The following is a 22248-nucleotide window of genomic DNA, read 5'->3' on the forward strand; positions in this document are numbered from 1 at the left end:
AACTTTTTTTTTGATCTACAAGCTTGTCTGTAAATTATCACATGAAATATCCCTTTGATTGCTTGAAAACATGTTTGCTTACTTACTTTCACTTCTAACAAGGCGTCAAATGAAGTTTTGTTTTCAGTTAGAAAGGCCGAGTACTCGGGTTTCACAAATATCGGGCTGTTATCGTTGACGTCGGTGAGGACGACGTTGAGTGTGGCAGTGTCCCGCCTTCCTCCACCATCCGTAGCCTCGACTGTCAGGCTGTAGGCTTGTCTCTTCTCGTAGTCAAGGCCGTCGTCCTGGGCAACCGTCACGACCCCTGATTTGCTGTCAACGAGGAATCTGCAGACATGCGCACGTTGCTGCTCTTTAAATAAATTCTTAAACTGTTCACCCATTTCCACCTTTTATCCATTTTCTCGTTTTGAAGTTACATGTATTTTGTTTTCTTCTATCTTGTATCATGTTTGATTAAAACCGTTTCTTAGAAATCACACTTGTAAAGTGTTTAGAAAGAACTAATAATTCTTTGTGTTGTATACTAATACCATGTAAATAATGTGGCAATGTCGCCGTTAAATCATTGCCGTGGAGGCAGGACATCCTCATTTCGCTCTTCTCCAAAGCACCAGTGCATCAGAGGGCAAAATGAAAATCTGCATCAATCATCCGTCTACTCAACGCCCCATCGACGTCTTTCTTCTCTTGTACTACTAGTTTGCACGTAAGATGCATGGAGAATGTTTCTGGTGGCTGCGATATTTTGTGAATAATCATGTGGTTGTAATGGGTGGGCCGGCATCGTCTGAGTGTATTGTAGAATGTGGACTACTTAAGTGATCCACCCTGTACTTGAATATTGCTCTGAAAGCGCTTCATGTACTTTGTATTTGTTTTACCATGAAGAAAGGCAGAGGAATGGCTTATGTGTTTTGAGACGCTTTTACCACGTGAGTCTTAGCTTATTATGGTTACATTCAAACTGTCTAGTGTCTTACAAACCAAACTCTCTCTTTATATATATATATGTGTGTAATGGGGTAAAATATTTGCCTTGGATAGTTTACAACTATAATGGTTATATCATGAAGTCTGATTACTTACAAACCGTTGGAGTCTGGCAGTGAGTAGGTGACTGTGTTAAACTTCAGACTTCCATCTTTATCAACAGCCTGTCAGAAACAACACGTGTCATCTATAAAAGGTTTCAGCTCCCTTTGCAGGACAATGTAAAAACTGTTCAAACTTTATTTTTATTAACAATAAAGTCGACATTTCTTTGTTTGTTTCTCTCAGTTAAAATGTATTACAGCTACCACCTCTAACAAGCCATCGTAATAAAGAAGCCTAATGTCGGTTACCTCTGTAAAATACAACAGCAGAATTTGGGCTAAAATATCAGTTATTTCAGTAGTTCTAATAATAATTATTCTAGTTAGAATAAAAATGATAATGACAATAACTTATTCAATAAACTGCCTCGTGTCTTTATTTCTGTGGTTGTCTCAGTTTTGATCGTTTAGCAGTCATTGTGACAACAATGATAGACAGTGTATTATAGGTGATAAGTGCATTACTTGAACAGTGGAGATGGAAGTTCCATGTTTGGTGTTCTCTGGAATGGAGACGTTGTAGGAATGTTTGGTGAAGACAGGACTGTTGTCGTTCTCGTCCTGTATGGTCACGTGGACCACCAAGCTGTCATGTAGTTTTTCGGCCGTCAACGTCTCCCTGGCTGTTATCTGAAAACAATTAAGCCCTTAAAAGGACGATGTTTACAGCGATATTTTAATTAAGCTTGCCCTTGTTGGTTAAAAGCATTCATAAAAAAGCTTTTACTTTGTTTGTGTATAAGTGTTTTACACAAAATAGGTTTTACCGCTAAAGTTATGGATGGATTTAAAAAAAAATGATCCAGAATTTCTTCTAAAAATGCACTTACATTTATATATATATATACTATATATTCCAAATTATATATATATACTATTATTTTTCTTTAACTGACTAGGCATGTTCTTTTTTAAATGCACAGAATTTGCATTGTGACTGGCGTTTTTCTCTGTATACGCTTTTTTATGGATACCATATGGGTAACTGGCCACTAAAGGGAGGTAACATGTGAAGGAAAGATGTTCTATTTTGCTGTGTACACGCCAAGCTCTAGACACGATGAACCATTTCTTTTCACTGCTCATACCTTTATTATGCTTTAGGACATTTTATATATAACTATATATGTACATCGATGTTTAATATAAAAATTATATACAGAGAGAGGGATGTGCACATAATCGTGTACATGAAATATCCATTTTCTTTAATATTATCATACAATCTTTGTCAACGACTGATTTATTCTGTGTTGTGCTCGACTGAACACATACGTGTACAATCTTCGCCTTGTGATTTAGAAAATTTGACAGCACACAGATACTCACCGTAATAGCTGATAAATAGTCACTTTATGAGAGAGAATTTTCCATCTTAATCTGCTTTATCCTACAAATTTAGTAAATAGCACAAAATATTGCAACCAAACTCGATAGAAGTCGACATCCTAATTTTTTAAGTGCACTTTAGTCTTACTTTGAGGTCTAGAGTTTTCCGCGACTCATAGTCCAGGACGGTGTTGTTTTTCACTCGAATAATGACATCGGCAGACGACTGCACCTCCACAGGGTACACCTCAAAGTATTGTGCGAACGGCCCTTCGAGGGTCAGTTTAAACTGACTATTTTCATTCTGTGAAATGTAATAATTAAATGTAAAAGTGTATAAAATACATAACATTTATGCAAAATATATGAGATTTATTAGACAATAATATGATATATATAAATGTGTGTGTAATGAAGCTCTTTTAAATATTCAATACATCCACATCAAAGACTGCGTTATGTTCACTTTGCACAATTTCGATGTTTCAAGCTCTATCTTTACTTTACACAAATTTGTCCATAAGAAACAGCTTCTTAATATCTCTGTAAACCTCACCTCATCGAGATCAGCAACATGAATGGAACCAGTCAAGAGAAGCGCCATGCCCTCCACACTGTTTTCTGTGACACTCGCCGTCACCGACCCACTGGGACTAAAGCGAGGTGGGTTGTTGTTGATGTCGATTATGTTTATCTTCACAAATCCTTGAAAAGAACACGACAAATAGGTAATAAAAAAGTTGTGATAGCTTTGAAATATTTAGTGTTGCCCAATGAAGAGGAAAATGACTGATTTCAGAGTTCGCCGGTAGTATTTTACAAGAGTTTGAAAGACCTAAGCACAAATTCAGAATATATAATTTGAAAAAAAAGATATTCTATCTTTACCTTTTGCGGATTGAGGTTTGTTTTGTTCAGCTTTGATGTCCTCCACTTGTATGGCCAAAGTGAACATTCTCGTCGCTGTTTTGTCTAGCGGATTAAGAGCCATCAGTGCTCCAGTATTGTTATTTATTGCAATCCATTGCTTTACGAAGAAACGAAAAACGTCATAAAGTGAAAGTTACATAAAGCTGTATTTTAAGCCATAACAACATAAATACTCGTATTCTTCGTAAATTATCTGTAGTTTTAGAGGGTTACAAAATTATCTGTAATTTTACAGGTTTTACAGCATTACTTATTCTACTTACATAAGTACGAGCACTTACTTTCAAGACCTGAGGATCCAAACTAGTGAAGTTGCCGGACTGTCCAGTACTATCATTCCACAGGATGGAGTATCGGAGCTGGTTGTTCAGATCCGGGTCTGTAGCTGTCATGACGTAGAGTTGACCGGATGTAGTTTCGCTGACGTCTTTAATGACGTCACTCCGATCGCCAAACGTCGGCTTTTCGTCGTTAACGTCTGAGAGTGTGATGTTGACAGTACAATAAGAGGACTTGGGGTTCTCTGCCTGGTCCCTGGCGACGATGGTTAGTAGATAACTTGATGTTTGTTCGCGATCCAAGGGACCTGAAACCTTTATCTCTCCGGTCGTGGAGCTAATCCGAAACCGATCCTGAGCGCCGCTTTCAATGAAGTACGACACCAGGTTGTTGGGGGCGCTGCCATCAGCATCAGATGCGCTAACAGTCAAGACGACGGAATCTGACAGAAATTTATAGGCTTTTACTGATAGGAAGCAAAGAACATTAAAACTAATTGAAATGGTAATGCAAATAACAGTTAAACTCATTTCTTGTCGTATAATCTAAAAATTTCTTGCCTTGCTCCAGTTTATTTGTAAATAATAAAATTTGTCCAATAATGAAACAATGATATTATGTAGCATAATAGAGTCAAAATACCATTTTCTAGATACCATTTTTCTTTTCTTAACAATAACAAATATTTATATTAAATAACACTTTAAGAGAAAAACCAACAGGATCAAAGATCCACTGCAAGATCAGCAATAGGAGCACACATACCTAGAGAAGCATCTTCTTTAATTATTTGCGAGTATGATGACTGTTTGAAGTTTGGAGCGTTGTCGTTGACGTCCTACACAGACAAACAGTCACCTATTCTGCTCTTGTATGAAAATTTGCTATTACTTCTTACAGCAAAATAAGGGAATTTAAAATCATGAAAAAGTAAGCGAGAGATCGTTAACATATCCTGATTATTGTATGTGAGATGTCAGACAAACTTTAGAAATGGTAAATTATAGCAATCTAAATAAATGTATAAATTTATAGGCGGTAAAACGATGCATTCAGTCAGTAATTATAAGACATTTACACGATATATCTAGCCTTCTTACCAAAAGAGTGATGGTGATGGGCACTGTGGAGCTTTGAGCCGGCTGTCCCTGATCTGTGGCTACTGCTGTGAGGGTGATGGTCCCTGGCTGTCCAGCAAGGAATGAGACAGATTCATAGTCCAGTGGGCGGACGACTGTAAGGTCACCAGTCAGTGGGTCAATGTGAAAATTATCAGGAGATGAATTCGGTGACAGCGTGTATGTAATGTTGCTGTTCACTGTTCCAGGTTTGTCATCATCTGACGCCTATGACAGAAGAAACACGTGACACTCAAATATCTTGTGACATCAACATTTTATAGACTCCGTGCTAAAGGCCTTCACCTTCTTCACATGATTGGCTTCAGGGGCACGCAGTAGTCTGTTTATTTTGAGAACACAGTCTATTTTGTTGTCATTGACATTTTTCAGGTAGATCGTCTTTTTTGACACTGAAGTCTATATGGAGAAAGTTACCCGCTTGCTATCAGCATCTCATACGGACACCGGTTGTCCTACGCATGTAGTGGGAATATGTTGTGAGATGCCTTACATAGAGAACTGCTTGACAGGCCAGATAGTAGGCTATGTGGATGCCATTGTGTAAATACATACATTTATTATCATCATTATATGAGAATTCAGCAAAATATATGAAGAAGTGTTAGGGTTAGGTGTTTCCTCAGGACGAACGCTGCAAGCAAGAAAGGAGACTATTGGGTAATTTATTTAACACGATTCGTACCTCCAGCCGTAAAGGTCTGGTGAAAGTGGTGCTATTTTCAGACAAGATGGCGTCGTACTGAGTTCTCTGGAAAATAGGTTTGTTGTCGTTTATGTCTTCAATAGTTATTGTCAGAGACGTGCTGTTGAGGAGTCCTCCTCCATCTTGTGCCTGCACGAGCAAATTGTAGGTGTCCTTCGTCTCGCGGTCAGTGGCTTGTGAGGCCACGTACACAACACCGGTATTGGGGTCGATTCGAAACCTTTCCAACATTAAAAAGAATCACTTGTATTAAAATCCAACAGAATAATTTGATAGAAGATTAAGACAGATCAGGTGTATAAAGGTAGTTTAAAAAATGCACAAAGACATAAAGGTAATGAATCCCGTATTAAGACACCAATACAAAAGAACTACAGGAAATGATAAAACAAGCAATACACACGTACATTCCCTGGTCGTTCTGAAGCGAGTAGGTTATCATTCCATCACTTCCACCTTTATCTCGGTCAAAAGCCTTTAAAAAGATCCATAAAGACAATCATTAGAGGAGCCCTTTGCACTTTGTACGAATATTTTGTACAAAATATCAGCTTTTTACTAATAAGAAAGTGAATTGAAACAGACTATGAGAAGCCGTTGAAGCGACTTTGACTTACTACAATGGTGTCATGTCATCAGTAAACATCAAAGGGTTTGTATAGTTTCAATGTATGTGGACGGAAAGTTGAGTATGTTTATGCCAGAATGAGTGGATTTGTGCATTCATTTCCCCTATAACAATAAAATATAGTCTAAGTACTTTATCAGTTTAGACGGGACAAAGAAACATCTGCAAAATTCAATCGCTTGAACGAGTCGCTAAGCATACCGAGGCGTTGACCACCAGGTATCCCACAGGACTTCCTTCAGGCACAGAGACCTTGATGTCCACTGCGATGAACTCTGGTGTGAACTCGTTCACAGGCTGGATGTTCACTGTCACTGTGACAGACGCTGACCTCCCAGGGCCTTTAACTGGGTTGTCAGTGGCAACGATCTGGAAGAGTTACCTTTCTTTGAGCACTGGTCGTTAGTAAAATTGCAGATGCTTAAAGACAATCATGTGAGTTACATCAATGCAGTATTTTATTTTTTTCAAACTGTAGATTAACACAAGAGTTGGACTAGACTCTTTAAACTCACCGTAACACTAAGTGTATCAGACGTTTCATAGTCTAGCATTGCTGGGTTCTTGACGCGGATAGAAACTGGACCGTTAGACTGTATGTGGGTCTGTTCCAGGTCAAAGGTATCTCCTGATTGTATCAGTGATATCGTCAGAAGACTGTTAGTGCCCTGGAAAAAACAGGAGTTGTAATAGCACAAGACGACGAATATTCAAACACGTTAGTACAATTCCTAAGCAATTCAGTCATAATATAATTGTTTTAGCAGTCAGCAGTTTCTTGGTGATGTGGGATTATAAACTATCTCCCGAAAATTTGAATTAATAATTCCTCCTGTACTCCAGACACAACGCTACGAAAACAATACTATGCACAAAATGAGTTGAACACCATCATACCACGAATGTGTGTCGTTACACCTGCTACTGCGATGCCTCATTAACTTATGGTCAAAGATCGCCCATAGGTTTGAAACTTCACAAAGCCAACATATTTAATTGCGAGTCTTTGTTTTCTTGGCGATATTTGAACTGTTTAGTCTTTTCCGAGTGAAACCTTTCTCTATCCTACCATCCACTTGCCAAGGCCACTGCCTTGCGTTAATGTAGGGAGCGACAAAGACTGAGGGAGTAAGCATATAGAGGAAAGTCTGATCATGTCGAGGCTCAAGACTTACATGTTCGCAGTCAAGGCGACCCAGTGTTTGAAGGATGGTCTCAGAGTAGAGATAGGTGCCATCAGTTGTATAAGCCAAGAGAAAGGAGGAAGGGATAATTGACGCAGATAAGACCTAAGGATCAAAGTAACAACGACCACTCTCCCTACCAATAAAAGTGATGAGAAGGAGCTGCCACTGATACATAGAATGTCCGCACCTGACACCAATGTGGAAAAGTGAATGAAATCACCTATTTGGATAAAAGATACCGATAGGACATCGTGGGACTGGTAGAGGTCAGATGGTCAGGTTATGAGGAGACAGCAAATGAAGAAAAATACAGTGGCATAGGTTTCTAACGACCGGGGTTTCCCACTGGAAACAATGTATAATTTTTTCACCAGATGTAAATAATAATAAATAACAAAGAAACTGTATTTTAGTATAGAAAGTGTATTACACAAGCTAAATCTGGAGTAAACAGAGAAAACAAGGCTGTAAGCTTTTCGTGTGCAGACGACACAAACCGTTTATAAAATGTGGTAAACTATTGTAAAATAAACCTAATTCAAAGTACAAAGATTTTTAAAGAACTAAACATACCTGATCTTTGTCTGACACCATGATCTGTCCTTTAGACAGTAGGGTCAATGACACACCTGGCGGCGAGTTTTCTTTGATCGTGGCTGTGAAAGAAGGACTAGAAAATGCGGGAGCATTGTCGTTGAGATCGTGAACCGTGATGGTTACCGTCGTTGTGGCAGTCGTGTTTCCCAACTGTGGAGGGTGCGTGTCTATCTCAGTAGCCTGCAACATCGCCAGTAAGGAGGCATCAAGTGTTTTACTCCTTTATTTTTTCATTTCTTTTTTCCTAAATTTCTCTCAGTCGCATTTCTTCAATAATTTGGATAGTTTTTTTTCATTCTTTGAGTTATTTCTTTAGCCTTCGTTTATCACTAAATTGTAAAAAAGTAGACTTCTAGCTACTGGTCTGGATCTCAAGGTAATTTGTTCAATTTTACTGTCTTACTGTAATCAGAGTACAGCTTAATTTACTTATACATGTAGTTGTTTAAATGCACTGTGCCCCTTTTACAAATATACGATAAATGAAGGTTTTGTTTTAGGGGATTTTCTTTACTATTTCGAAAAGATGCCGGCTAGATCATCAACAACCAACAGCTTTGTACGCCTTCACCTGCTGGACATGAAGTATGAAGGTTTACCTGCACAGTTACACTGCATTCACCGTTGACATCAGTTAACGGAGTCGAGTCTCGGTCAAGCTGAGTGTCTCCTACTGACAGAGCTCCTGTGATGTTGTTGAGTTGAAACAGGCCCACACATGACTCTGAGTAAAGACAAAATACAAAGAAATTATGATTATTTTTTGATCGAGGGAAACTATTCAGGGTTATCTTTTTTCTCCGTCTGTCGTCGATATATAGAACCAACCTTGACAATGATGTAAACGTGCAATTATATCAACGACTCTGTTTGTCTACCTGCTATCCTGTCATTAACTTACTCTTTTAAACTCATTAAGAAGTGTACAAATATAACAAATAGTCATGGTTTTGTACCTCCCGTGATGCTGTATTTCACGGCGTTGGATATTGCAGGAAATCTGTCTCCATCCTCCGCCATAATTTGGAGTAAGACAGTGTGCTGAGAAAAGAAACATTACTTCTGATTACAGGGACAAAAATGTATGAAGGATGAGTGGACTTAGCTAAGTTTATCATACTCCTTCACTTCCTCTCCACTTGAGATTCTCAAATGACAAGATACTTGATATTGTTTGAGAGGCTGGGTATGTCATCAGCAAGTAAACATACCGCTTTGGTGTCTTCATCGACGGAGGCAGTGTAAGGCAGCCCAATGAAGAAAGGAGGAGTGTCCTGAACGTCCAGCACCGTGAAGATGAGATCTGCTGTGGAGTTGAGGCCCCCACCGTCCTGTGGAGGAGGGACTTGCGGTAATTTTCCCGTGTTCTTGGCATAATTTTGTCTATTTTCTAAATCTTATGGAATAACATGTGGTATATAAGTATAAGGAGAACGCGTTGCCAACAGTGATATTTTTAATGTCGGAAACGTCGGTCGCTAATTATGTAATTAATTCTAGTCATACAAAACAAACAGTTATATAATTATATATAAAGCAGTCAAATGAAAGATACCGTAGGCCGGTCCTGTACTGAACCGTAGTCCGCTACGTTTTATTTAAATGGCTATCATAATAAGAAAAAAAGGGGTAAACACCAAACTAAAGATAAAGAAGATTTAAAGTTTTCTAGATATACAAAAACAATCTAAAGAAGTCTTATAACCGAGAATAGAAAAAAGATTCTTCTCGATGAATATTTTTTAACAGGTAGTTTGGTGTTGCTCGCAGAAAGTTAAAGCTAAGCTAAAGTGTACAAAGCAAGCTGAAAGATCTTCTGTAAAATAGGAAACTGGCGAAAGACTAAACAAAATAAATTGTCGATTACAGCTCTGACATCAAAAGATATAGTAAACAAAACGATTATGGAAAGACGATGCTTCAATCGCAGAGTTGTATGGACTGACTGTAGTTAAAGGCTACCTGCTGTAAGCACTAAAAATTGAAAATAGATAATAAAATATGAAAATTAGTTTTTGAAAAATAAAAGCCGTTTAATGTTTCATCGTGTTTATTTGTCTGGCTGAGAGCATCTTACTGTTGCTGTGACGATGTAATGGTAAAGGTTGATTTTCTCGAAGTCCAGTGGTCCAGTCAGATGAACACTTCCAGTGATGGAGTCCATGGTAAATGTGTTCTGGGAGCTTGATCCTACATACTAAGCAGAGAGATACACACTCACAGGCATGCAAAAAAAAAATGTGTACGAACCACACAATATTAAGATAATAATAGAAAGGGATAATATTAACAATAGACTTTAAAATCAGCGTCTATACCTTTATGCTTTATTAAAGGAATTATTATTATTATTATTATTATTATTATTATTATTATTATTATTATTATTATTATTATTATTATTATTATTATTATTATTATTATTATTATTATCATCATCATCATCAAATGATAAATGTACGATCCTTACAGTCATGTTGTATGATACTGTTTTGCCTATGCCATCGTCAGGGTCTGTAGTTTTGATGCCAGTGAAGACAGTTGTCCCCACACGCGTGCTCTGCAGAATGAAGATAGACTGGATGAACACAGGAACCAACAGACCTCGCTACCTAATCAAACACATGCACCAGCTGCCAACGGGAAGAAGCTGCAATTTGTATTCTTCTCATGTCTGCCTCTTCAACAAACATTCACCTCAATTGTTTTATCTTCTGTTATTCTTTCCAAACTAAAAGCATCCACAAAACGTCTGAAACCAAAGACTACACTTTAACTCAATCCTTAACTAATCCTAAGGCTATGTTACAAATAAGTCTTTAGCTAATACGTTAACAAAGAAACAAAACAAACAAGCTCTCTGGAATAAAAAAAGTATTTCCATAGAGGATATCAAACCTACAACCATTGCATTAAAAACCACGTCCCATTAGCCGCAATGCTTTCGCTTGTTTAACTGAAATCTGTTACGAATCAATCAATCTGTTTAAATTCCAATTTCGTTGGACACCGTAAAAGGACAAATTAAAATACGGTGTACCTATGAGCAGCAGACGTGAGCAGGAGAAGAATTGCACTATGGGACAAATGGTCAGATGAAAAATACCTTTAGTTGTTCTTTTTAATTAACTTTATTTTTGACATTGGTAACTTTTGTTTTGCTGATATTTTAATTCCAGCTGGTAGGGGAAGTGAAGGGAAAGTCAGAAAGGTAGATTTTAAAAAGACTGACATCCAGCCGGATAAATAAAAGCCCTGAGTGACTGCGCAATCCAAGTAGTGTGGATTTAGAAGGTCAACTGAAAACAAACCTCGCTAACATCAGCAGCATAGAAAATTTTCTCAAACTTGGGAGGGTTGTCATTGACATCGTCGACAAACAACGTGGTGCCGACTTGAAGAACAACCTGTATACATGAAATGGCTTTTATGTTTTCTGTGATTCAAATAGAGACAGTTTGGTTAATGCATCATTAAAAAAACTCTGAATTTGAAGAAATTAAATAAAACAAACAACAACAAGAAAAAATGTCACACTCATGAAGTGTTTTAGTGTTTGTCGGTATATTTTCATGTCAGTTTGTGTGCTAGGACATTCATTCAGATGTGCCTTTTATGCCTCTTTCAGTTATCACTTTTTGATTATATTGATACACTAAATCTGTATAATATCCTGAAATGCATAAATGTGGAGTGGAAAAACTTGTCGATAATTACATTTGTGTTAAAATATCCTTTCATTAACTGGCTATCTAATTTATCTAAAGATTGTTTCATAAATTACGCAGGTTTTTTTTAATATGCAAGATATATTGTGAGCACTGTTCTTTGGACGGGACTATACCTCTATCAAAACAACAGTTTTGAGGCTGGTACAGAAATTCAGTTGCAGTCAGAAAATCGCCCGTTAAAACTGCAATGTTCGAATGCAACAAAACATTGTAATAGTGCAACACAGCGTGAAGTGAGCGTCTGAAGTCGCTTCTCCGTCGCTCACAACAACTGGGTATGTCAACATCTTCTGAGCATCAAATACTCGAAAAAGATCTTCATATGCACTTCGTCAGCTGACACAAGAGCTGAAACCAGTAGATCATCCAAATGAAGAGGAAAATTCAAGGGATAATCGGGGACATCGACAGGGACGTCTGCTAAAGAGTTATCGTTAATGTCAACGATCGGATGACTGCCTGCAGAGAAAGTGATGACGGACATACGCTCGATATCATTTTTATTATTATATCTAACTGTATGTTGATTGAAATTAAATAAGAATATTAAATTTGCTTTGATTTTGGCTGATTTATTGCATTTGTTTTAACTGCGTACTTTATGAAACACCCTTTTCCATTTGTTCCTGTCCAAAAGGGATGTTGAAATGAACTTGATAATGCTGTACAAGTCTTTACGTTTTACTTTATCATATCCTATTACTAATAGTCTCACAATATGCAATGTATACAAATCTTTTTAATGACGACGTGTTTATACTTTGTTCTCGAAACGAGTAAATAACACGCTGTGTTAACTTCTGTCGTCTATTTGCATCGTTAACATAATCGTTGTTGAAATAATCAACTTTGTTACTTACATCACCTTGAAGGTCGAAATTCAGCTGTATGTGGTCCAGGGTCTAATAAAAGAAAAACGTAAAAGTATTAAATGTATTCATAGTCATTTATGAAAGAACGATTAATAATATTCTACCATTACCTGTACTACGACTACTGCTGCCCTCTACTACCGCTACGACTACGACCGCTGTAGAACTACGATAAGTATTACTTCTACTGCTCTACTACTACCACATCTGTGACACCACAGCCCTTACTACTAACAATACTGTAAGTGCTACAGCTTCTACTTAAAATGTTTTGCTGTGGTTTTCACAGCAGTTCTGGTGAAAATCCTTACTTCTCAGAGGGTAAGATACTCACCTGGCATAAACTTCTGACAAGATCTTCTGAACAACGCTTTAATCTTCTAGTTATTTACTAATTATTAACCGTTGTAATTAACTCAAACAATGAACACATATTCTTTATTCTGCGTTTAACTTTAAAGCGTGAGTTCGTACTTCTCTGTCGAGGATGTTGTTTAGTCTGACACTCCATAAGTCTTCGGAGCCATTGGCTTTCTCGACTGTGACGTAGGTGGGGGAAGCAGACGTTACAGTAACATTACGATGTCTGTCAGTATATCTGGCTGTAAAGTTGAATAGGATCGTGCCATTTCGGGTGTCCTCACGGACGTGGTAGGAAAATTGAAGGGTAACATAATCGGGTGCTCCGCCCTGCTGTGCCAGCACCGCCACTGCATCCGCGAAAATACAATGTAACAAATCGAATACATCCATCAGAAAACAAAGAAGAAAAGTTGTATTAACAACCATAATAAAAAAATTATTGCAACTAATAGAATGACATTTGTCAAAATATTACACGAGATAAACTGTAACTTTAGAAAATAATTGAAACTGGAAACATCCTCTGTACATGTGTTAATATTTGTGTCAGATAGCACGCGCGCGTGCAAACATACATGACATTACTAATGTTAAATAGTAGTGTCAATAATTTTAGTATGAGAGAAAAGGAGAATTTGCTTCTTCTCTAAAGACTTCTTTAAAATTTACTACAACATCCGAAAATAGTTTAAACGCATTAAAAGAAAAGTGCAGAATACGAAGTATACCTCGACGAGTTTAAAAACAGAAATCGAAAGAGGTGTGACAAACTGTGCAAAAGTAATTTAATTTAAATAAATTAAAACATATATATGTATATGTGTGTGTAAAATACGGAATGTTATATTGACAACAAATGCGATCTAAAACTAAACACCCACGAAAACATTAGAGTGCGCTACACGTCAAGTCATCTGCACACTGTACACACGCCGACTCTCACCGACGCTCACGCTTACTCTTGGGTCGCATACAAACAAAGCATGCTCACGAATGTAAATATAAGAAGCTATTTTACTTGTAATATTCAGTATATTAACACTGACACATGTGGTAGCAATACTTACACACTAGTCCTGTCACTACCACGTACAGCAGCATCTGTTTGACCAGCTTCTCCATGTTGCACAGTGAACGATGATTTGTCAGTCTGGGAAGTGAATAAATACAACTATTAGCTATTGTCTATTCGATAGCTTAAATATGATGTCTGTGGAAACAGATTCACTCGGTCATTTAATGGCTTCAACATTGTAAATCGTTTTAGGAATAAAAGTAAGTCAGGATGAAGGGTCTCGGAGGTTAGTGGCTGTAAGGCAGAGAACTGAAAGTAACCTGAAGTAATTTATTCTGGACAAGACATGCAAAAGGTAGTGCAACCTTCTTCCACCGTCTGTACGTTTAACTATAAATCAAGACCTCGCTTGCTGAGGAAGTATTTGGAGATTTTCAGTACAAGGTCCGATAAAACCTCCAATCAGTAGGTAACTTGCTTCAAAGTTAAACATACCAGTCCACATTACATCATTGTACGCACTCCACGCTCTTTTGTTTTCGTTTTGGATTAGTTTATTGCACATACTTAGAGACCAACCTGAATGATTTTTGTTTTTTACATCTATCGTTAGATATAGGTGATATAAACCTAACAGGAAAATATCCGTTTCCAAAAAATATCCATTAATTAATTATTCGCTACCAAAGTACTGGATTCGCACCGTCGATCAAAGAACTCCGCTAATAGTGTACTACGTCACGCTCACTGTTGTTCATTCTTTCGTATTTTATATGTTGATAGCTATTATGCCCCTATTATGTTGTCGATGTCTCGTTTTTGTTTTTAAGCGCTAAGAGCATGTTATTTAGGAGTGTAAATATGATGGACATCGCACAACAATAGAAAACTAACTGTGCATAATTTAAGTAAAGAGTCAAGAGGGTGTATGAGAAACAAACGCAAATAATCTAACTTAAGATAAGGAGGCGGAAAAATAATTAAATGTAAAACGTGAGCTCAGTCATTCACTACAAGGATGCAGAAGTCACTGTCATTGTCAAAGATTAAACGCAAGTATCTGCCGGGTGCCAGGTGTGAAGCTGTTGACAACAACGCAATACCTCAAGTAACGAGTGACACAGGTAAGATAACGAGCAACAGGCGGTGTTGACGTTGATAACGGTCACCTTCAGTCTAACTTTATTAAATATTCTACATCATCAGTTTACCTGTTCAACCCTCACTCACTCACACTATCAGTCCGGCTAGAACCCAGTCTCACACGTATGCAAGCCACACACACACATTCAAACTAGTAAAGTCCAGTGCAGCTCTCCTGTTTAGGACGTTTTGTTTTTATCCACCCTGAAAAAAACAACCTCATGCAGGGTAGGATCTTTTCAAACTGTGCCATTTGAAGTTGCTGCGTGCGAGTTTATCTTCTCTTCGAGTGACTAAATCAGTAGTGTGCCTTCAACGGAAAGATATGAGGGTCTCTACGTCTAGGTGGAGTTTTAAAGATAAAACGATGAGGCGAAGGTATAAACTTGTTTATCTGCCTCTCCCTTCAACCCACCCAGGCCTCCTCTAGGATGAAGCGACAAAATGTACGAGCACAAAGCATAGAAACGTGCATGTGTGTGTTCTGAAACTGTTGTCTAAGCAACGTGTGGCATAACAAGCTCACGTGAACAGTGGACACACAGCGATAGTGAGCATATTTTGATTTGTAATTAATCGTTACACCGTAATGAGAAAACAGCAAAGGTGAGCCAAGAGGGCGGCCATGTTTGTGGTGTCACAACCGTTATCGCAGTCAGTCAATGGCGTCACTGTAACTAGGGCAGGTACCTGGAGATAAGGAACATTGGAAGTCGGCGATTTTATGTAGGAAAGACTACTCTTTATGTCAATTATGAGGGAAAAAAGTTTAATTAAAAAATCGTTTTTAAAAGGCTTTCATTACAGAGGATATCTGATCGATGGGAATGATGTAGCCACTTGAATTTATCCTTATTTATACTATAGCTGTTGCCGTTTAATTGCTAAAACATGGTATCGAGATAAATAAACTGTTTCTACTTTCTCTCTTTCTCTCTCTTGCCACAGAACAGTCTTAACAGGTCAATTGCTAAAGTCTTTTGACAACAAGCAACGACAACATGGCGGGCAATGAATAAGCTGTTATCTTTAACACGACCACTGCAGCCTGTATTTTATTCAGTTGTAATACTAATCACATGCAATGTATTTGATGCGGGTTTTATTTGTTTTGACCAGTAAAGGTCGTGAATCACCTGACACCTATTTGACGAAACTTGCATTCAACTGATATAAATTTATTTACACAGGTTTGGCTGTTTAAAAGCAAAATAAATCGCATACAATCCCTGGAGACAGAAAACATTGCAGGCAGCCTGACATTGTTATCACGGGCTGTGGCCTTCCATTAACTCCCACAAGCAGTCTGGCTAACACAAAGCCGACTATCTTGAAAATATAACACACAACTTGAATAAGACACCGACAAAATTATTTACAAAATGTATAAAATACCATTAAACTTCTGATAAGAGGCCTTACACACGACACTACACGCTGGTATCTCATCACACTGTGGTGAGTAAATATATAAAAAAACAGGTTTTATTATAATGACTACTCATTACATACAGGCTAAGATCGTAGACTGTAAACAGCAAGAATTCCTTACCTTAGTATTTGTCAATATCCTGAAATAGTTGTCCCGTGGGAATGCAGTTTCATTACATTCGTTGTGTGTTTTTTATTCAGATCTTTGAAATACCACATGTCCAGATGGCGGCCAGTCTCTAAACAGTAACAGTTCTCATACTGACTGAAAGCTTTTCTTGGAACCAGTATCCGTATAAGGTTACAGATAGTCTCGACACTGTCCCTCGGGTACTTTCCGTTCAGCCTACCGATGAAAGCCTGTGTGACTTCATCACAAGAGCATCGCACACACCCTGATAACCAGGTGGACTCCCAACCCGGGTGGAGCGGAGACTAATGCACGTGATAACAATGTCGGGTAGGGTCAAAGGTTATCGCTGCCTAATCTTTTGACAGACGTGAACAAAAATAGTGTTTATCTCTTTTCTCTCCTTAACCGCAATCTTTGTTCTGTCTGCTACTACTCTAGTGCAAGTCATCTCTACAACCGTTTGAATCCACCTTCTACCCCAAATGTCGAGTTAATCAACTCAAAGCAGGAAGCATTCTGCGTTATAAATTAACATTATAACTGCACATGATATTTCTGCAGCTATTCCCGTGATTTATACCTAGTAAAATGCTTGGTTTGCTCGTAGGTGTGCTATAATGCTAAGAAAACTGCCTTTAGGGTATACAATTTTGTGTTTCTTTTCTGTGTGGACTGTTTTATAAGCAATTATTACCTGTTATACTGTATTATTCTATGAACTGATAGGGTTATAACAGGGGAGAATATCTTCATCACTCGGACTGCTTGCTTTAAAAAATATGTCATTGAAAATATTCTTTGAAAAACACACGACGCAGGCATTCCCATATCTGTAGATAACAATTATTTTGTAGCACTTCCTTCAAGCACAGCAAATATTGACTTCAACTGCAAAGTGCGTAGTATTCTCTAGTTTAAATAGATAACAGTATAAAAAGATCTGATGTCTTCACATATGTCCGGCAAGATTTGTTTGCTTTAAAAAAAAAAAAACTAATTTTTTGGAAATGACAAAACAGAAAGTGTAACAAAAGGTAGAAGTAAAACTCTCCTTCTCATAAAATTCTGAGCAACTCTGTAGAAGTGACATCAAACCAAAAGTAACCAAGCAATTTTATATGTCCTGTAAGATACGTTGTTCTTTGCTAACATACCTACAAATGTATTACTTTACTGACTTCGATTCTTATGACATGACTGCTTCTAACTCAAGATAACTCACCTACTTGCCAGGTACTTATCTTACTGATAAAACAAAAATTCGCCTTTGCTTCCTCAACAGACTTTTGGTTTTATGATCAAAGTAAGAGCGTTCTTTTTATTTTATTATCTTTGTTGTTTTTGGTTTTTTTTCATATATCTATATCTAAAATGCTGTTCTGCTTACCACGTGTCTTATTTTACGTATATATATATTTGTACCGTAGGCTGTCGTGTTTAATAGTAAAGAAAAAAATGTGACAGAGGGAGTTAGTAATAACAAAAATTGAATTAATAGAGAAATTATTCCGAAGTATGAAAGTGATACTCGTGTGTATGAATTAGCTATCCAGTATGACATGGTTATTTCTCATGGGGGAAAAAAGCTCTGTATTTTTCCTTCATGATAGTAACTTTGTCTGACTTTACTCGTTATCTCATCAGTCACCGGTTGTCTGCTCAAATAGTCTTGCCCCAACTGCGGTGGAAGTGAATAACTTTGCTATCTAAAAGAGGATTTGTCTGTCACTGCTTCTGTTTGTTTGGAAACATCCTATCGTGAGGATTATAACAAGGAGGAAGCTGCACAGCATGTCAATACACACAAGATGATTATAGTTTGGCTAATTTAGCCAGGGGCATGATTGTTTAGTACTGTTCTGGAAAAGACCTAGCTGATTAGTTAGAATACGACAGTCAAACCCCGGAGCAGCGTCGGTTGGATACCCGAGTGACGCAGCGTTGTGTGGGTACCTGACTCAGTAGCAGGATGAAGAAAGACAAGCAGCGAGTGAGAACAGATGGGCAAAGTGGAAGACCGTACGATTTGTAAAGACTTACATTTTTCTAATAACAATAATCTTTTTCACTTAGCTTCAGCTTTCGAGCTGGGATGAGGTCGTGCAACTCACCTAAAGGAAGCTGTCAACTGTATAATCAGACCAGCAGCAAAGGCGGTGGGATTCACCATAAGTGATAAAACGAAAAGAATTCACAGATTGTAACGTAACTGCTACAAAAGATTAAACGTTCGTCAGCTAAATATATCAATATTTAAAGTTTTCAAAAATCGATTTGTCCACTATTTTCTGAAACCAACATTTTCAAAGAATTTTGAGCAACCTATAAACACAGGTCCTGGGGGGGGTGGGGTGGGGTGAGGGGTTAGAGACCTTACTTTTCTCGTGGTCGAGAGGGCTGTGCCCATCTCTTCTCCCTCACTGTCTTATCTTTTCAAGCTTGTATGGTGTCAGGTAGCAATTCCCGACAGGTGTGTCGACTGGGGGAAGTTTGCTGCGTTAATCGGGCATTGAACCAGCACGCTCTCAGTATGGACTCCAGCACTTTAACCACTTGGGATGTCCGCTCCTAAGCAACACAAGACTGAGATAACTAAAAAACAAAGTGCTTCTAAAGGTGTGACGTTTTCAGGACAAGCACACTAACAATCTGAACTTCCTTTTCTCGATACATTATCGCTTTCAGATGTCGTATCATAATGTGAAGTGACCACGTGGTACTCTTACCTCAGAACCCTGTACGTAGGGGGTCATACTTCAGTTTCTAGCAGCAGATTATAAAACAGATGAGATGGACATTTTTACAGAAATAGCCACTGTGATAGAAAGACAAAATATCTAGGATCACAGTGAGCATCAACATCACAGACACGGTAAGAAGACTTTTATTTTCCCCGACTTTGACGGAATAACAGAGGGCGAACAAATCGAAAGACTACAATCAGTAAGGTGAAAGTAAAAACTCCAAATGATGGAAATACCTGAGTTCATATTTTCAAACCTAAAGTCAGCTGCAGATTAAACGTATCAGATAAAATAATATGTTAATAATATCTATTATTGCTACTTAAGTCAGTTATGTTGTTGAGCCAGATCCTTTTTTTCGCAGAGTGCTGTTTTGTATTTTTATATTTTTAAGAATTTGTGCCTTTTCAACACTTCATCTTTAGGTGCCATAAAAGCCAATCAAAAGTTTTAGTAATTATTTATTTCCAAACTCACATGGCATTAGTTTGTTTAAAATCTTGTTGGCTGGCGGGAATGTTTACCTGACTCCATAAAGGGTTGGGAAGGTAAGGTAATGAGGGAATATAAATAGTCGAGACATTTTACAAACCAGATTTCTCTTCATCAACTTTCTGACATGATCTGAAGTGACATCAGTCAGTTCAAATATTTGATCACAGATATGAGCCTGTAGGTGAGCACTAAAATAGAATTTTCTCAGAGATATTGGCCGAGGGCTGAAATGTTATAGTGCGGAGTAGCTCTAGTGCCGATGTACTATTGTTCCTGCTTGAACACGAGACCAGAGTTAAAGCAAGTATGGTGTGGGATTCAAATCCTAGATATTCCAGACTTCACGTGGCATCTAAGACACTGACATCCGAGACAGAACGAGCTTGAGGATGGATGGACTGAGATAGAGAAGACTGTTAGTACCTTTTGAATCCACCTTTTACTGTCAAAAGACACCGAGAACCTTTGACCCTACCCGACATTGTTATCACGTGCATTAGTCTCCGCTCCACCCGGGTTAGGAGTCCACCTGATTATCAGGGTGTGTGCGATGCTCTTGTGATGAAGTCACACAGTCGAGACTAACTGTAAATTTATACGGATACCGGTTCCAAGAAAATCTTGCAGTCAGTATGAGAACTGTTACTGTTTAGAGACTGGCCGCCATCAGGACATGTGGTATTTCAAAGATCTGAATAAAAAAACCACAACGAATGTAATGAATCTGCATTCCTACGGGAACTCTATTTGTGAATATTGAAAAATACTAAGGTAAGGAATTCTTGCTGTTTACAGTCTACGATGTTAGTGTGTATGTAATGAGTAGTCATTATAATAAAACCTGTTTTTCATAAAATTTCTCACTGCAGGCGATGAGATAACAGCGTTTAGTGTATAAGGCCTCTTATCATCAGTTTAATGGTATTTTATATATTTGGAAAATATTTCTGTCGGTGTCTTATTCAAGTTGTGTATTATATTTTCAAGATAGTCGGCTTTGTGTTAGCCAGACTGCGTGTGGGAGTCAATGGAAGGCCACAGCAAGTTTATACCTTCGCCTCAACGTTTTATCTTTAAAACTCCACCTAGACACTGAGACCCTCATATCTTTCCGTTGAAGGCACAGTACTGATTTAGTCACTCGAAGAGAAGATAAACTCCCAGGCAGCAACTTCAAATGTCACAGTTTGAAAAGATCCTACCCTGCGGGAGGTTTTTTGTTCAGGGTGGATAAAAACAAAACGACAAATAGCACTTACACAGGAGAACTGCACTGGACTTTACTAGTTTGAATGTGTGTGTGTGTGGCCTGCATGCGTGTGAGACTGAGTTCTAGACTGATAGTGTGAGTGAGTGAGCGTTGAGCAGGTGGACTGGTGATGTAGAATATTTAGGAAAGTTAGACTGAAGGTGACCGTTATCAACGTCACACCGCCTGTTGCTCGTTATCTTACCCTGTGTCACTCGTTACTTGGGGTATTGCGTTGTTGTCAACAGTTTCACACCTGGCACCCGGCAGATACTTGTGTTTAATCTTTGACAATGACAGTGACTTCTGCATCCTTGTAGTGAATGACTGAGCTCACGTTTTACATTTAATTATTTGTCCGCCTCCTTTGTTTAAAGTTAGATTATTTGTGATTGTTGGTGATACACCCTCTTGACTCTATTACTAAAATTTGGCAAATTTAGTTTTCTATTTTTGTGCGATGTCCAATAATTTATCTTTAAATAGGAAGTTTCTTATTTTTATAATAATAATTAACGCAAACATTTGTATAGGGTATATTTATACTTCTAAGGAGCATGCTCTTAGCGTGTAAAAACAAAAACGAGACATCAACAGCATAAGAGGGGCATAATAGCTAACAACATATGAACTACGAAAGAATAAACAACAGTACTGATGACAAATAAAACCAAAGACAGAAAATGCAGAGACGAACCAAAAAAGGACTGAGAGTATCGTGATTTTGCAAAAGACGAGCAACTACCTCATATCTGCCCCCATGGCGGTAATAATCTGAAGCTTTTACGATGTGTAGATGTCACCAGTAAAAGTATATTTTATCTTAGTTGTCAGATAGAATCTTTATATCAATGAGGAGTTACTTAAACACCAACCTGAACGGTTTTTTTTTTCGGATATCAGTAGATGTAGCTGATATAAAACTAACCTGTAAATTTTAGCTCCGAAAACCCATCTGATAATTAATTATCCGCTACGACTGGCACCTGAGATCAACGAGCTCTGACAACAGTGTGCTACGTCACGCTAACAGTGTGCTACGTCACGTTGGTACACCACTCACAACATTGCCTTCAGTCAACACCACACAGTCTGCATTTCTCGTGGTTCTGAAAAACTGTTACTGCAGCACGAGAAATGCAGACATTCAACGTCCGAATAACCACAACTGTCGCTC

At 38.0% G+C, this 22248-nt stretch overlaps 2 protein-coding genes across 3 annotated transcripts in view; one reads left to right on the plus strand and one right to left on the minus strand.

Moving 5' to 3' along the window:
• LOC112562104 (cadherin-23-like) overlaps positions 1 to 16861 on the minus strand; it is a 36814-nt gene extending 19953 nt beyond the window's left edge. The window contains exons 1-24 of one of the 2 annotated variants that reach the window (XM_025235118.1): positions 16572 to 16861; positions 13929 to 14011; positions 12973 to 13208; positions 12487 to 12528; positions 11207 to 11302; positions 10366 to 10455; positions 9973 to 10092; positions 9107 to 9226; positions 8852 to 8936; positions 8495 to 8619; positions 7872 to 8075; positions 6627 to 6779; positions 6313 to 6480; positions 5891 to 5958; positions 5463 to 5703; positions 4739 to 4984; positions 4404 to 4476; positions 3641 to 4080; positions 3318 to 3456; positions 2986 to 3134; positions 2578 to 2733; positions 1566 to 1730; positions 1093 to 1160; positions 87 to 330 (exon numbers count right to left, since the gene is read on the minus strand). In XM_025235118.1, the coding sequence (XP_025090903.1) occupies positions 87 to 330; positions 1093 to 1160; positions 1566 to 1730; positions 2578 to 2733; positions 2986 to 3134; positions 3318 to 3456; positions 3641 to 4080; positions 4404 to 4476; positions 4739 to 4984; positions 5463 to 5703; positions 5891 to 5958; positions 6313 to 6480; positions 6627 to 6779; positions 7872 to 8075; positions 8495 to 8619; positions 8852 to 8936; positions 9107 to 9226; positions 9973 to 10092; positions 10366 to 10455; positions 11207 to 11302; positions 12487 to 12528; positions 12973 to 13208; positions 13929 to 13983 (3483 nt within the window). In that variant the 5' untranslated portion in view covers positions 13984 to 14011; positions 16572 to 16861. The remainder of the gene's footprint in view (positions 1 to 86; positions 331 to 1092; positions 1161 to 1565; positions 1731 to 2577; positions 2734 to 2985; positions 3135 to 3317; positions 3457 to 3640; positions 4081 to 4403; positions 4477 to 4738; positions 4985 to 5462; positions 5704 to 5890; positions 5959 to 6312; positions 6481 to 6626; positions 6780 to 7871; positions 8076 to 8494; positions 8620 to 8851; positions 8937 to 9106; positions 9227 to 9972; positions 10093 to 10365; positions 10456 to 11206; positions 11303 to 12486; positions 12529 to 12972; positions 13209 to 13928; positions 14012 to 16571) is intronic. The other variant, XM_025235125.1, reaches the window with a different exon arrangement.
• Positions 16862 to 19304: 2443 nt separating this feature from the next.
• The window catches only part of LOC112553661 (protocadherin Fat 4-like), a 31951-nt gene continuing 29007 nt past the window's right edge, over positions 19305 to 22248 (plus strand). Inside the window, exon 1 of the mRNA XM_025221022.1 lies at positions 19305 to 19455. The gene's annotated coding sequence lies outside the window, so the exon portion shown is untranslated. The remainder of the gene's footprint in view (positions 19456 to 22248) is intronic.

Source organism: Pomacea canaliculata, linkage group LG1, assembly GCF_003073045.1.
Source record: "Pomacea canaliculata isolate SZHN2017 linkage group LG1, ASM307304v1, whole genome shotgun sequence".
In the NCBI taxonomy this organism is placed as follows: Eukaryota; Metazoa; Mollusca; class Gastropoda; order Architaenioglossa; family Ampullariidae; genus Pomacea; species Pomacea canaliculata.